Source organism: Rana temporaria, chromosome 5 (assembly GCF_905171775.1).
Source record: "Rana temporaria chromosome 5, aRanTem1.1, whole genome shotgun sequence".
NCBI lineage: Eukaryota > Metazoa > Chordata > Amphibia > Anura > Ranidae > Rana > Rana temporaria.
This window is the reverse complement of record NC_053493.1, coordinates 420,786,010-420,799,530: the sequence shown is the minus strand read 5'-3', so window position 1 is coordinate 420,799,530 and position 13,521 is coordinate 420,786,010. Positions and strand designations below refer to the sequence as shown.

Sequence of the window (13,521 nt, the reverse complement as noted above, 5' to 3'; positions counted from 1 at the left end):
GCAGGATACTGGAGGGCTCTTGGTCTTTGGAGGTCTGCTCTGGACCTCCATTCTCTACACCAGATTCTATCATAAAAAGTCAGGAATTTCGCTTTCAGCATTTGCTGGTTTGAAGACTCACTTCTCTTTCACCTGTCGGGCGTGCCGCTCGTTTACCACCCCGATGGGCTTGGAGAGGTCACGGAATACCTCGGGGTTATCCAAGTCCAATGTTTCCGACATATAGTCCTGCAGAATCCAGGGGAACTACAAGAAGAACAGGAACGAATAAAAACAGTGATATAAAGTGAGAAAAACAGTCTAGCGATACAAAGATCTATATAGAGGAATCAGGACTTCCTTCCTCCTGCCGGTGACCCCTCTAGTGATAGAAAGATCTTTATAGAGGAATCAGGACCTCCTTCCTCCTGCTGGTGATCCCTCTAGTGATAAAGATCTCTATAGAGGAATCAGGACTTCCTTCCTCCTGCCGGTGACCCCTCTAGTGATAGAAAGATCTTTATAGAGGAATCAGGACCTCCTTCCTCCTGCTGGTGATCCCTCTAGTGATAAAGATCTATATAGAGGAATCAGGACTTCCTTCCTCCTGCCGGTGACCCCTCTAGTGATAGAAAGATCTTTATAGAGGAATCAGGACCTCCTTCCTCCTGCTGGTGATCCCTCTAGTGATAAAGATCTCTATAGAGGAATCAGGACCTCCTTCCTCCTGCTGGTGACCCCTCTAGTGATATAAAGATCTATATAGAGGAATCAGGACCTCCTTCCTCCTGCTGGTGACCCCTCTAGTGATAGAAAGATCTTTACAGAGGGATCAGGACAACCTTCCTCCTGCTGGTGATCCCTCTAGTGATATAAAGATCTATATAGAGGAATCAGGACCTCCTCCCTCCTGCTGGTGATCCCTCTAGTGATATAAAGATCTTTATAGAGGAATCAGGACCTCCTGCTGGTGATCCCTCGAATGATATCAAGATCTATATGGAGGAATCAGGACCTCTTCCCTCCTGCTGTTGACCCCTCTAGTGATATAAAGATCTATATAAAAGGAATCTAGACCTCCTTCCTCCTGCTGGTGACCCTCTAGTGATATATATAGAGGAATCAGGACCTCCTTCCTCCTGCTGGTGACCCCTCTAGTGATCTATAATCAGGACCTCCTGCTGGTGACCCCTCAAGTGATATAAAGATCTATATAGAGGAATCAGGACCTCCTTCCTCCTGCTGGTGACCCCTCTAGTGATATAAAGATCTATATAGAGGAATCAGGACCTCCTGCTGGTGACCCCTCTAGTGATATAAAGATCTATATAGAGGGATCAGGACCTCCTTCCTCCTGCTGGTGACCCCTCTAGTGATATAAAGATCTATATGGAGGAATCAGGGAGCCTGCGCGGCCTCTCCCTGTATGCCTGGATAGGAGGGCGGCGGCATGTAGAGGAACCCACCCCTCCATGTATTCGCTGAATGTCCGCTTCGCCTCCTTTCTCTCTCGCAGTCATTCAGCCGCTGCAAGAGGGAAGGGGAGGGTATCGGCTCCTCCACATGCCGCTCCTGTCGCCTCCATAACTCTGTCCTGCTATCCTTGGTCCCTGTGTGCTTCTCTGGCAAGCACTGACGAATTTCCCCCTCCCGCAGGCTGCTGCAGGGGATATAGTCAGGATGGCGAGCTGGGAAGGGGCTCGCATTTGTGTAACTTAGCACCCCCTTCATTGTCTTAATGAATAGAGTCAGAGATTGGTACCAATCAATCAACATTTTTTTTTTTTTTACTCATTCATAGCTGAGGCATAGTAAGCCGATTCCTATGCTTCAGTTAATGAATGGGAAGCTCCGTACAGAGTTATTCCTGTTCACTCATTCTGTGCAGCTGAGGCCGCAGAAAAAAAGGGACTGATGAATCCGTCCTCACTCCCTTACTCGGTCTCAAAAGTGAGACATCAAGGGTCCGTTTGGACCCCTGATAGTTTTTAGGACCCCCCTTGGGGGCTTTGGTGAAATAAGTAAAAAACAAAAATAAAAATAAAACTACTGACAAATGTATAAAAAAAAAATGAATAAATAAAATGGTATTAAAATAAAAAATAAATAAAACAAAAATAAAATACTGACAACCAAGGTAGCACTTGCGACTGGGATTTGGATTTCCGCCATCATGGGGGACCCCCAAGACGGCAGGAAGGCGGCCCGCTGCGGGGCCATAATAAAGAGTCCCACAATGGTAGTAAAGGACCCAGGATCAGCGGTAAAACCCTCGGTCGGGGGGCCCTGAAGGTTCTAGTTACGCCTCTAAAGCAGCGCAGCTGGATGGGTCTCTAAATACTGAGAAAACCCTTGAAAACAAAGAAAATTGTATTTTTAGGGCGGGGCTTATATTTGCACAGCAGCCTAATGTCCCTGAAAACACAAATGTAGGTTTCCTACATCACTCCATTTATGTTCAGGTTCTAAACAAATAAAAAAAAAGTCAAAGGAGGAACAGGATGGGACTGTCCGGCACTCACCACCGGGTACTGCGACAGATCGTTGTAGGTCCTCCCGGCAATTGTATTGAGTTGCATCAGATATTCGAAGTTAGAAATCTCCCTAAACACCCATTTCTGGGGGACAAGGAAAAAAAAAATCAAGAGGGGAAAAACATCAAATTCCAAACTGTGAAAAGTTCAGCACAAAGCATTCTAAATTTACAAAACACATCTAAACCTGCAATATCCAAACTTGGGATGTGTGTGGCTTTGGTCTCTGGGAGAATGAACTTGTATAAAAAGTATCAAATGTACCAGCCAGTATAAAATGTATCATATATAATAACCAGTATAAAACGTATCAGCCAGTATCAAAAGTATCAACCAGTATCAAATGTATAAAATGTATCAACCAGTATAAAATGTATCAATCAGTATAAAATGCATCAACCAATATAAAATGTATAAAATGCATCAACCAGTATCAAAATCTATCAACCAGTAACAAACGTATCAAACAGTATAAAATGTACCAGCCAGTATAAAATGTACCAGCCAGTATAAAATGTACCATATCTAATAACCAGTATAAAAAGTATCAACCAGTATCAAATGTATAAAATGTATCAAACAGTAAAAAATGTATCAAACGTATCAACCAGTATCAAACGTATCAACCAGTATAAAATGTGTTAACCAGTATAAAATGTATACAAATGTATCAACCAGTATACAATGCATCAACCAGTATAAAATGTATCAACCAGTATAAAATGTATTAAAATGTATCAACCAGTATAAAAATGTATCAACCAGTATAAAAATGTATCAACCAGTATAAAAATGTATAAAAATGCATCAACCAGTATAAAATGCATCAACCAGTATAAAATGCATCAACCAGTATAAAATGCATCAACCAGTATAAAATGCATCAACCAGTATAAAATGCATCAAATGTATCGACCAGTATAAAATGTATAAAAATGCATCAACCAATATAAAAAGTATAAAATGTATCAACCAGTATCAAATGTATCAACCAGTATCAAATGTATCAACCAGTATCAAATGTATCAACCAGTATCAAAATGTATCATATCTAATAACCAGTATAAAACGTATCAGCCAGTATAAAAAGTATCAACCAGTATAAAATGTATCAATCAGTATAAAATGTATCAACCAGTATAAAATGTATCAACCAGTATAAAATGTATCAACCAGTATAAAATGTATCAACCAGTATAAAATGTATAAAAATGTATCAAGCAGTATAAAATGCATCAAATGTACCAACCAGTTTAACCCCTTGCCGCCAAGTGTAGGCACGTATGCGTCCTCAGCTTTCGGGGGTTACACCGCAGCTGCAGGCATCATCCCGGTACCGTTGAGTTGATCGGGCGATTGGCTATCCAGGCATAACAAGCGATGCGGCTAAAGGCCGTTCACTTGTTATACCGGCGGAGTGGGAGGGGACATCCTGCCTCCCGCTGCCCTGACCGGGCCTCCTGTCCCACCGGGAGACCCGATCCGTGATGCACCACTTTTGGCGCCTAGAGGGACTGGCACGAAGCCGGAAGCGGCTTTCAGTCTCCTGAATGTAAACACGGAAGCGACGTCACAACGTCACTTCCGGGTTACTAAGCTGCCAATGGCGCCGGATTTGAAAAGAATGTACAGTATTCAGAATCGCCGTTTTTGGCGATCTGAATACTTTGAAGAGTAAAGGAGGGGGTTGGGGGTCTTTTAGACCCCCGATCCCTCCATAAAGAGTACCTGTCACCACTTATTACTGTCACAGGGGATGTTTACATTACTTGCGTCGGCAATAGAAGAGATCAATAAGAAAAAAAAAAAAAAAAACAATAATGTAAAAATAAAATTAATAGGAAAAAAAATTTAAAATTTAAGGCGCCCCGGTTCCCCGCAGCAAAAAAACGCATTCGAAAGTTGCGCCCGCATATGTAAACAGTGTTCAAATCACACATGTGAGGTATCGCCGCGATCGTCAGAGCGAGAGCAATAATTCTAGCACTAGACCTCCTCTGTAACTCTAACCCGGTAACCGTAATTTTTGATATTAACGCATCGCCTATGGAGATTTTTAGGTACCGTAGTTTGTCGCCATTACACAAGTGCGTGTGATTATAAAGCGTGACATGTTAGGTATCTATTTACTCGGCGTAACATCATCTTTCACATTACACAAAAAAACTGGGCCGACTTCACTTTTTCATTTTTTTTAATTCACGAGTGTTAATTTTTGAAAAATGAAAAACTGATCACCAATGTAAGGGACATTCTTCTCACTGATCACCAATGTAAGGGACATTCTTCTCACTGATCACCAATGTAAGGGACATTCTTCCCACTGATCACCAATGTAAGGAGCATTCTTCTCACTGATCACCAATGTAAGGAACATTCTTCCCACTGATCACCAATGTAAGGAGCATTCTTCTCACTGATCACCAATGTAAGGAACATTCTTCTCACTGATCACCAATGTAAGGAACATTCTTCTCACTGATCACCAATGTAAGGAACATTCTTCTCACTGATCACCAATGTAAGGGACATTCTTCTCACTGATCACCAATGTAAGGGACATTCTTCCCACTGATCACCAATGTAAGGGACATTCTTCTCACTGATCACCAATGTAAGGGACATTCTTCTCACTGATCACCAATGTAAGGAGCATTCTTCTCACTGATCACCAATGTAAGGGACATTCTTCTCACTGATCACCAATGTAAGGGACATTCTTCTCACTGATCACCAATGTAAGGAGCATTCTTCTCACTGATCACCAATGTAAGGGACATTCTTCTCACTGATCACCAATGTAAGGAACATTCTTCTCACTGATCACCAATGTAAGGGACATTCTTCTCACTGATCACCAATGTAAGGGACATTCTTCTCACTGATCACCAATGTAAGGAACATTCTTCCCACTGATCACCAATGTAAGGAACATTCTTCTCACTGATCACCAATGTAAGGAACATTCTTCCCACTGATCACCAATGTAAGGAACATTCTTCTCACTGATCACCAATGTAAGGAACATTCTTCTCACTGATCACCAATGTAAGGGACATTCTTCTCACTGATCACCAATGTAAGGGACATTCTTCTCACTGATCACCAATGTAAGGAACATTCTTCCCACTGATCACCAATGTAAGGGACATTCTTCTCACTGATCACCAATGTAAGGAACATTCTTCTCACTGATCACCAATGTAAGGAACATTCTTCTCACTGATCACCAATGTAAGGGACATTCTTCTCACTGATCACCAATGTAAGGGACATTCTTCCCACTGATCACCAATGTAAGGGACATTCTTCTCACTGATCACCAATGTAAGGACCATTCTTCCCACTGATCACCAATGTAAGGAACATTCTTCTCACTGATCACCAATGTAAGGGACATTCTTCCCACTGATCACCAATGTAAGGGACATTCTTCTCACTGATCACCAATGTAAGGAACATTCTTCCCACTGATCACCAATGTAAGGAACATTCTTCCCACTGATCACCAATGTAAGGGACATTCTTCTCACTGATCACCAATGTAAGGGACATTCTTCCCACTGATCACCAATGTAAGGAACATTCTTCCCACTGATCACCAATGTAAGGAACATTCTTCTCACTGATCACCAATGTAAGGGACATTCTTCTCACTGATCACCAATGTAAGGAACATTCTTCTCACTGATCACCAATGTAAGGAACATTCTTCCCACTGATCACCAATGTAAGGAGCATTCTTCCCACTGATCACCAATGTAAGGAACATTCTTCCCACTGATCACCAATGTAAGGGACATTCTTCCCACTGATCACCAATGTAAGGAACATTCTTCTCACTGATCACCAATGTAAGGAACATTCTTCTCACTGATCACCAATGTAAGGGACATTCTTCCCACTGATCACCAATGTAAGGAACATTCTTCCCACTGATCACCAATGTAAGGGACATTCTTCCCACTGATCACCAATGTAAGGAACATTCTTCCCACTGATCACCAATGTAAGGGACATTCTTCTCACTGATCACCAATGTAAGGAACATTCTTCTCACTGATCACCAATGTAAGGGACATTCTTCCCACTGATCACCAATGTAAGGAACATTCTTCTCACTGATCACCAATGTAAGGAACATTCTTCCCACTGATCACCAATGTAAGGGACATTCTTCCCACTGATCACCAATGTAAGGGACATTCTTCCCACTGATCACCAATGTAAGGGACATTCTTCTCACTGATCACCAATGTAAGGAACATTCTTATCACTGATCACCAATGTAAGGGACATTCTTCTCACTGATCACCAATGTAAGGGACATTCTTCCCACTGATCACCAATGTAAGGAACATTCTTCCCACTGATCACCAATGTAAGGGACATTCTTCCCACTGATCACCAATGTAAGGGACATTCTTCCCACTGATCACCAATGTAAGGGACATTCTTCCCACTGATCACCAATGTAAGGGACATTCTTCCCACTGATCACCAATGTAAGAGACATTCTTCTCACTGATCACCAATGTAAGGGACATTCTTCCCACTGATCACCAATGTAAGGGACATTCTTCTCATTGATCACCAATGTAAGGGAAATTCTTCCCACTGATCACCAATGTAAGGAGCATTCTTCTCACTGATCACCAATGTAAGGGACATTCTTCCCACTGATCACCAATGTAAGGGACATTCTTCTCACTGATCACCAATGTAAGGAACATTCTTCTCACTGATCACCAATGTAAGGGACATTCTTCTCACTGATCACCAATGTGAGGGACATTCTTCCCACTGATCACCAATGTAAGGGACATTCTTCCCACTGATCACCAATGTAAGGGACATTCTTCTCACTGATCACCAATGTAAGGGACATTCTTCCCACTGATCACCAATGTAAGGAACATTCTTCTCACTGATCACCAATGTAAGGAACATTCTTCCCACTGATCACCAATGTAAGGAACATTCTTCTCACTGATCACCAATGTAAGGGACATTCTTCCCACTGATCACCAATGTAAGGAACATTCTTCTCACTGATCACCAATGTAAGGAACATTCTTCCCACTGATCACCAATGTAAGGAACATTCTTCTCACTGATCACCAATGTAAGGGACATTCTTCTCACTGATCACCAATGTAAGGAACATTCTTCTCACTGATCACCAATGTAAGGAACATTCTTCTCACTGATCACCAATGTAAGGAACATTCTTCTCACTGATCACCAATGTAAGGGACATTCTTCTCACTGATCACCAATGTAAGGAGCATTCTTCCCACTGATCACCAATGTAAGGGACATTCTTCCCACTGATCACCAATGTAAGGAACATTCTTCTCACTGATCACCAATGTAAGGGACATTCTTCTCACTGATCACCAATGTAAGGAACATTCTTCTCACTGATCACCAATGTAAGGAACATTCTTCTCACTGATCACCAATGTAAGGGACATTCTTCCCACTGATCACCAATGTAAGGAACATTCTTCTCACTGATCACCAATGTAAGGAACATTCTTCCCACTGATCACCAATGTAAGGAACATTCTTCTCACTGATCACCAATGTAAGGGACATTCTTCCCACTGATCACCAATGTAAGGAACATTCTTCTCACTGATCACCAATGTAAGGAACATTCTTCCCACTGATCACCAATGTAAGGAACATTCTTCTCACTGATCACCAATGTAAGGGACATTCTTCTCACTGATCACCAATGTAAGGAACATTCTTCTCACTGATCACCAATGTAAGGAACATTCTTCTCACTGATCACCAATGTAAGGGACATTCTTCTCACTGATCACCAATGTAAGGGACATTCTTCTCACTGATCACCAATGTAAGGAACATTCTTCCCACTGATCACCAATGTAAGGGACATTCTTCTCACTGATCACCAATGTAAGGAACATTCTTCTCACTGATCACCAATGTAAGGAACATTCTTCTCACTGATCACCAATGTAAGGAGCATTCTTCCCACTGATCACCAATGTAAGGAACATTCTTCTCACTGATCACCAATGTAAGGAACATTCTTCTCACTGATCACCAATGTAAGGGACATTCTTCTCACTGATCACCAATGTAAGGGACATTCTTCTCACTGATCACCAATGTAAGGAACATTCTTCTCACTGATCACCAATGTAGGGAACATTCTTCTCACTGATCACCAATGTAAGGAACATTCTCCCCACTGATCACCAATGTAAGGAACATTCTTCTCACTGATCACCAATGTAAGGAACATTCTTCCCACTGATCACCAATGTAAGGAACATTCTTCTCACTGATCACCAATGTAAGGAACATTCTCCCCACTGATCACCAATGTAAGGAACATTCTTCTCACTGATCACCAATGTAAGGAACATTCTTCCCACTGATCACCAATGTAAGGAACATTCTTCTCACTGATCACCAATGTAAGGAACATTCTTCTCACTGATCACCAATGTAAGGAACATTCTTCTCACTGATCACCAATGTAAGGGACATTCTTCTCACTGATCACCAATGTGAGGGACATTCTTCCCACTGATCACCAATGTAAGGGACATTCTTCCCACTGATCACCAATGTAAGGGACATTCTTCTCACTGATCACCAATGTAAGGGACATTCTTCTCACTGATCACCAATGTAAGGGACATTCTTCCCACTGATCACCAATGTAAGGAACATTCTTCCCACTGATCACCAATGTAAGGGACATTCCTCTCACTGATCACCAATGTAAGGGACATTCTTCCCACTGATCACCAATGTAAGGGACATTCTTCCCACTGATCACCAATGTAAGGGACATTCTTCTCACTGATCACCAATGTAAGGAACATTCTTCTCACTGATCACCAATGTAAGGAACATTCTTCTCACTGATCACCAATGTAAGGAACATTCTTCTCACTGATCACCAATGTAAGGAACATTCTTCTAACTGATCACCAATGTAAGGGACATTCTTCTCACTGATCAACAATGTAAGGGACATTCTTCCCACTGATCACCAATGTAAGGGACATTCTTCTCACTGATCACCAATGTAAGGGACATTCTTCTCACTGATCACCAATGTAAGGGACATTCTTCTCACTGATCACCAATGTAAGGAGCATTCTTCCCACTGATCACCAATGTAAGGGACATTCTTCTCACTGATCAACAATGTAAGGGACATTCTTCCCACTGATCACCAATGTAAGGGACATTCTTCCCACTGATCACCAATGTAAGGAACATTCTTCCCACTGATCACCAATGTAAGGGACATTCTTCTCACTGATCACCAATGTAAGGGACATTCTTCCCACTGATCACCAATGTAAGGGACATTCTTCTCACTGATCACCAATGTAAGGAACATTCTTCTCACTGATCACCAATGTAAGGGACATTCTTCCCACTGATCACCAATGTAAGGAACATTCTTCTCACTGATCACCAATGTAAGGAACATTCTTCCCACTGATCACCAATGTAAGGGACATTCTTCCCACTGATCACCAATGTAAGGGACATTCTTCCCACTGATCACCAATGTAAGGGACATTCTTCTCACTGATCACCAATGTAAGGAACATTCTTATCACTGATCACCAATGTAAGGGACATTCTTCTCACTGATCACCAATGTAAGGGACATTCTTCCCACTGATCACCAATGTAAGGAACATTCTTCCCACTGATCACCAATGTAAGGGACATTCTTCCCACTGATCACCAATGTAAGGGACATTCTTCCCACTGATCACCAATGTAAGGGACATTCTTCCCACTGATCACCAATGTAAGGGACATTCTTCCCACTGATCACCAATGTAAGAGACATTCTTCTCACTGATCACCAATGTAAGGGACATTCTTCCCACTGATCACCAATGTAAGGGACATTCTTCTCATTGATCACCAATGTAAGGGAAATTCTTCCCACTGATCACCAATGTAAGGAGCATTCTTCTCACTGATCACCAATGTAAGGGACATTCTTCCCACTGATCACCAATGTAAGGGACATTCTTCTCACTGATCACCAATGTAAGGAACATTCTTCTCACTGATCACCAATGTAAGGGACATTCTTCTCACTGATCACCAATGTGAGGGACATTCTTCCCACTGATCACCAATGTAAGGGACATTCTTCCCACTGATCACCAATGTAAGGGACATTCTTCTCACTGATCACCAATGTAAGGGACATTCTTCCCACTGATCACCAATGTAAGGAACATTCTTCTCACTGATCACCAATGTAAGGAACATTCTTCCCACTGATCACCAATGTAAGGAACATTCTTCTCACTGATCACCAATGTAAGGGACATTCTTCCCACTGATCACCAATGTAAGGAACATTCTTCTCACTGATCACCAATGTAAGGAACATTCTTCCCACTGATCACCAATGTAAGGAACATTCTTCTCACTGATCACCAATGTAAGGGACATTCTTCTCACTGATCACCAATGTAAGGAACATTCTTCTCACTGATCACCAATGTAAGGAACATTCTTCTCACTGATCACCAATGTAAGGAACATTCTTCTCACTGATCACCAATGTAAGGGACATTCTTCTCACTGATCACCAATGTAAGGAGCATTCTTCCCACTGATCACCAATGTAAGGGACATTCTTCCCACTGATCACCAATGTAAGGAACATTCTTCTCACTGATCACCAATGTAAGGGACATTCTTCTCACTGATCACCAATGTAAGGAACATTCTTCTCACTGATCACCAATGTAAGGAACATTCTTCTCACTGATCACCAATGTAAGGGACATTCTTCCCACTGATCACCAATGTAAGGAACATTCTTCTCACTGATCACCAATGTAAGGAACATTCTTCCCACTGATCACCAATGTAAGGAACATTCTTCTCACTGATCACCAATGTAAGGGACATTCTTCCCACTGATCACCAATGTAAGGAACATTCTTCTCACTGATCACCAATGTAAGGAACATTCTTCCCACTGATCACCAATGTAAGGAACATTCTTCTCACTGATCACCAATGTAAGGGACATTCTTCTCACTGATCACCAATGTAAGGAACATTCTTCTCACTGATCACCAATGTAAGGAACATTCTTCTCACTGATCACCAATGTAAGGAACATTCTTCTCACTGATCACCAATGTAAGGAACATTCTTCCCACTGATCACCAATGTAAGGAGCATTCTTCCCACTGATCACCAATGTAAGGGACATTCTTCCCACTGATCACCAATGTAAGGAACATTCTTCTCACTGATCACCAATGTAAGGGACATTCTTCTCACTGATCACCAATGTAAGGAACATTCTTCTCACTGATCACCAATGTAAGGAACATTCTTCTCACTGATCACCAATGTAAGGGACATTCTTCTCACTGATCACCAATGTAAGGGACATTCTTCTCACTGATCACCAATGTAAGGAACATTCTTCCCACTGATCACCAATGTAAGGGACATTCTTCTCACTGATCACCAATGTAAGGAACATTCTTCTCACTGATCACCAATGTAAGGAACATTCTTCTCACTGATCACCAATGTAAGGAGCATTCTTCCCACTGATCACCAATGTAAGGAACATTCTTCTCACTGATCACCAATGTAAGGAACATTCTTCTCACTGATCACCAATGTAAGGGACATTCTTCTCACTGATCACCAATGTAAGGGACATTCTTCTCACTGATCACCAATGTAAGGAACATTCTTCTCACTGATCACCAATGTAGGGAACATTCTTCTCACTGATCACCAATGTAAGGAACATTCTCCCCACTGATCACCAATGTAAGGAACATTCTTCTCACTGATCACCAATGTAAGGAACATTCTTCCCACTGATCACCAATGTAAGGAACATTCTTCTCACTGATCACCAATGTAAGGAACATTCTCCCCACTGATCACCAATGTAAGGAACATTCTTCTCACTGATCACCAATGTAAGGAACATTCTTCCCACTGATCACCAATGTAAGGAACATTCTTCTCACTGATCACCAATGTAAGGAACATTCTTCTCACTGATCACCAATGTAAGGAACATTCTTCTCACTGATCACCAATGTAAGGGACATTCTTCTCACTGATCACCAATGTGAGGGACATTCTTCCCACTAGTCACCAATGTAAGGGACATTCTTCCCACTGATCACCAATGTAAGGGACATTCTTCTCACTGATCACCAATGTAAGGGACATTCTTCTCACTGATCACCAATGTAAGGGACATTCTTCCCACTGATCACCAATGTAAGGAACATTCTTCCCACTGATCACCAATGTAAGGGACATTCCTCTCACTGATCACCAATGTAAGGGACATTCTTCCCACTGATCACCAATGTAAGGGACATTCTTCCCACTGATCACCAATGTAAGGGACATTCTTCTCACTGATCACCAATGTAAGGAACATTCTTCTCACTGATCACCAATGTAAGGAACATTCTTCTCACTGATCACCAATGTAAGGAACATTCTTCTCACTGATCACCAATGTAAGGAACATTCTTCTAACTGATCACCAATGTAAGGGACATTCTTCTCACTGATCAACAATGTAAGGGACATTCTTCCCACTGATCACCAATGTAAGGGACATTCTTCTCACTGATCACCAATGTAAGGGACATTCTTCTCACTGATCACCAATGTAAGGGACATTCTTCTCACTGATCACCAATGTAAGGAGCATTCTTCCCACTGATCACCAATGTAAGGGACATTCTTCTCACTGATCAACAATGTAAGGGACATTCTTCCCACTGATCACCAATGTAAGGAACATTCTTCCCACTGATCACCAATGTAAGGGACATTCTTCTCACTGATCACCAATGTAAGGGACATTCTTCCCACTGATCACCAATGTAAGGGACATTCTTCCCACTGATCACCAATGTAAGGGACATTCTTCCCACTGATCACCAATGTAAGGGACATTCTTCCCACTGAT

At 41.9% G+C, this 13,521-nt stretch overlaps 1 protein-coding gene across 3 annotated transcripts in view; it reads right to left on the bottom strand.

The window, feature by feature from the left end:
- NBEAL2 (neurobeachin like 2) overlaps nt 1-13,521 on the bottom strand; it is a 246,062-nt gene that overhangs the window by 35,827 nt on the left and 196,714 nt on the right. For all 3 annotated transcript variants that reach the window (XM_040355232.1, XM_040355233.1, XM_040355234.1), the window contains 2 exons: nt 2,502-2,597; nt 122-246 (listed from right to left, as the gene is read on the bottom strand). In XM_040355232.1, coding sequence (XP_040211166.1) covers nt 122-246; nt 2,502-2,597 — 221 coding nt within the window. The remainder of the gene's footprint in view (nt 1-121; nt 247-2,501; nt 2,598-13,521) is intronic.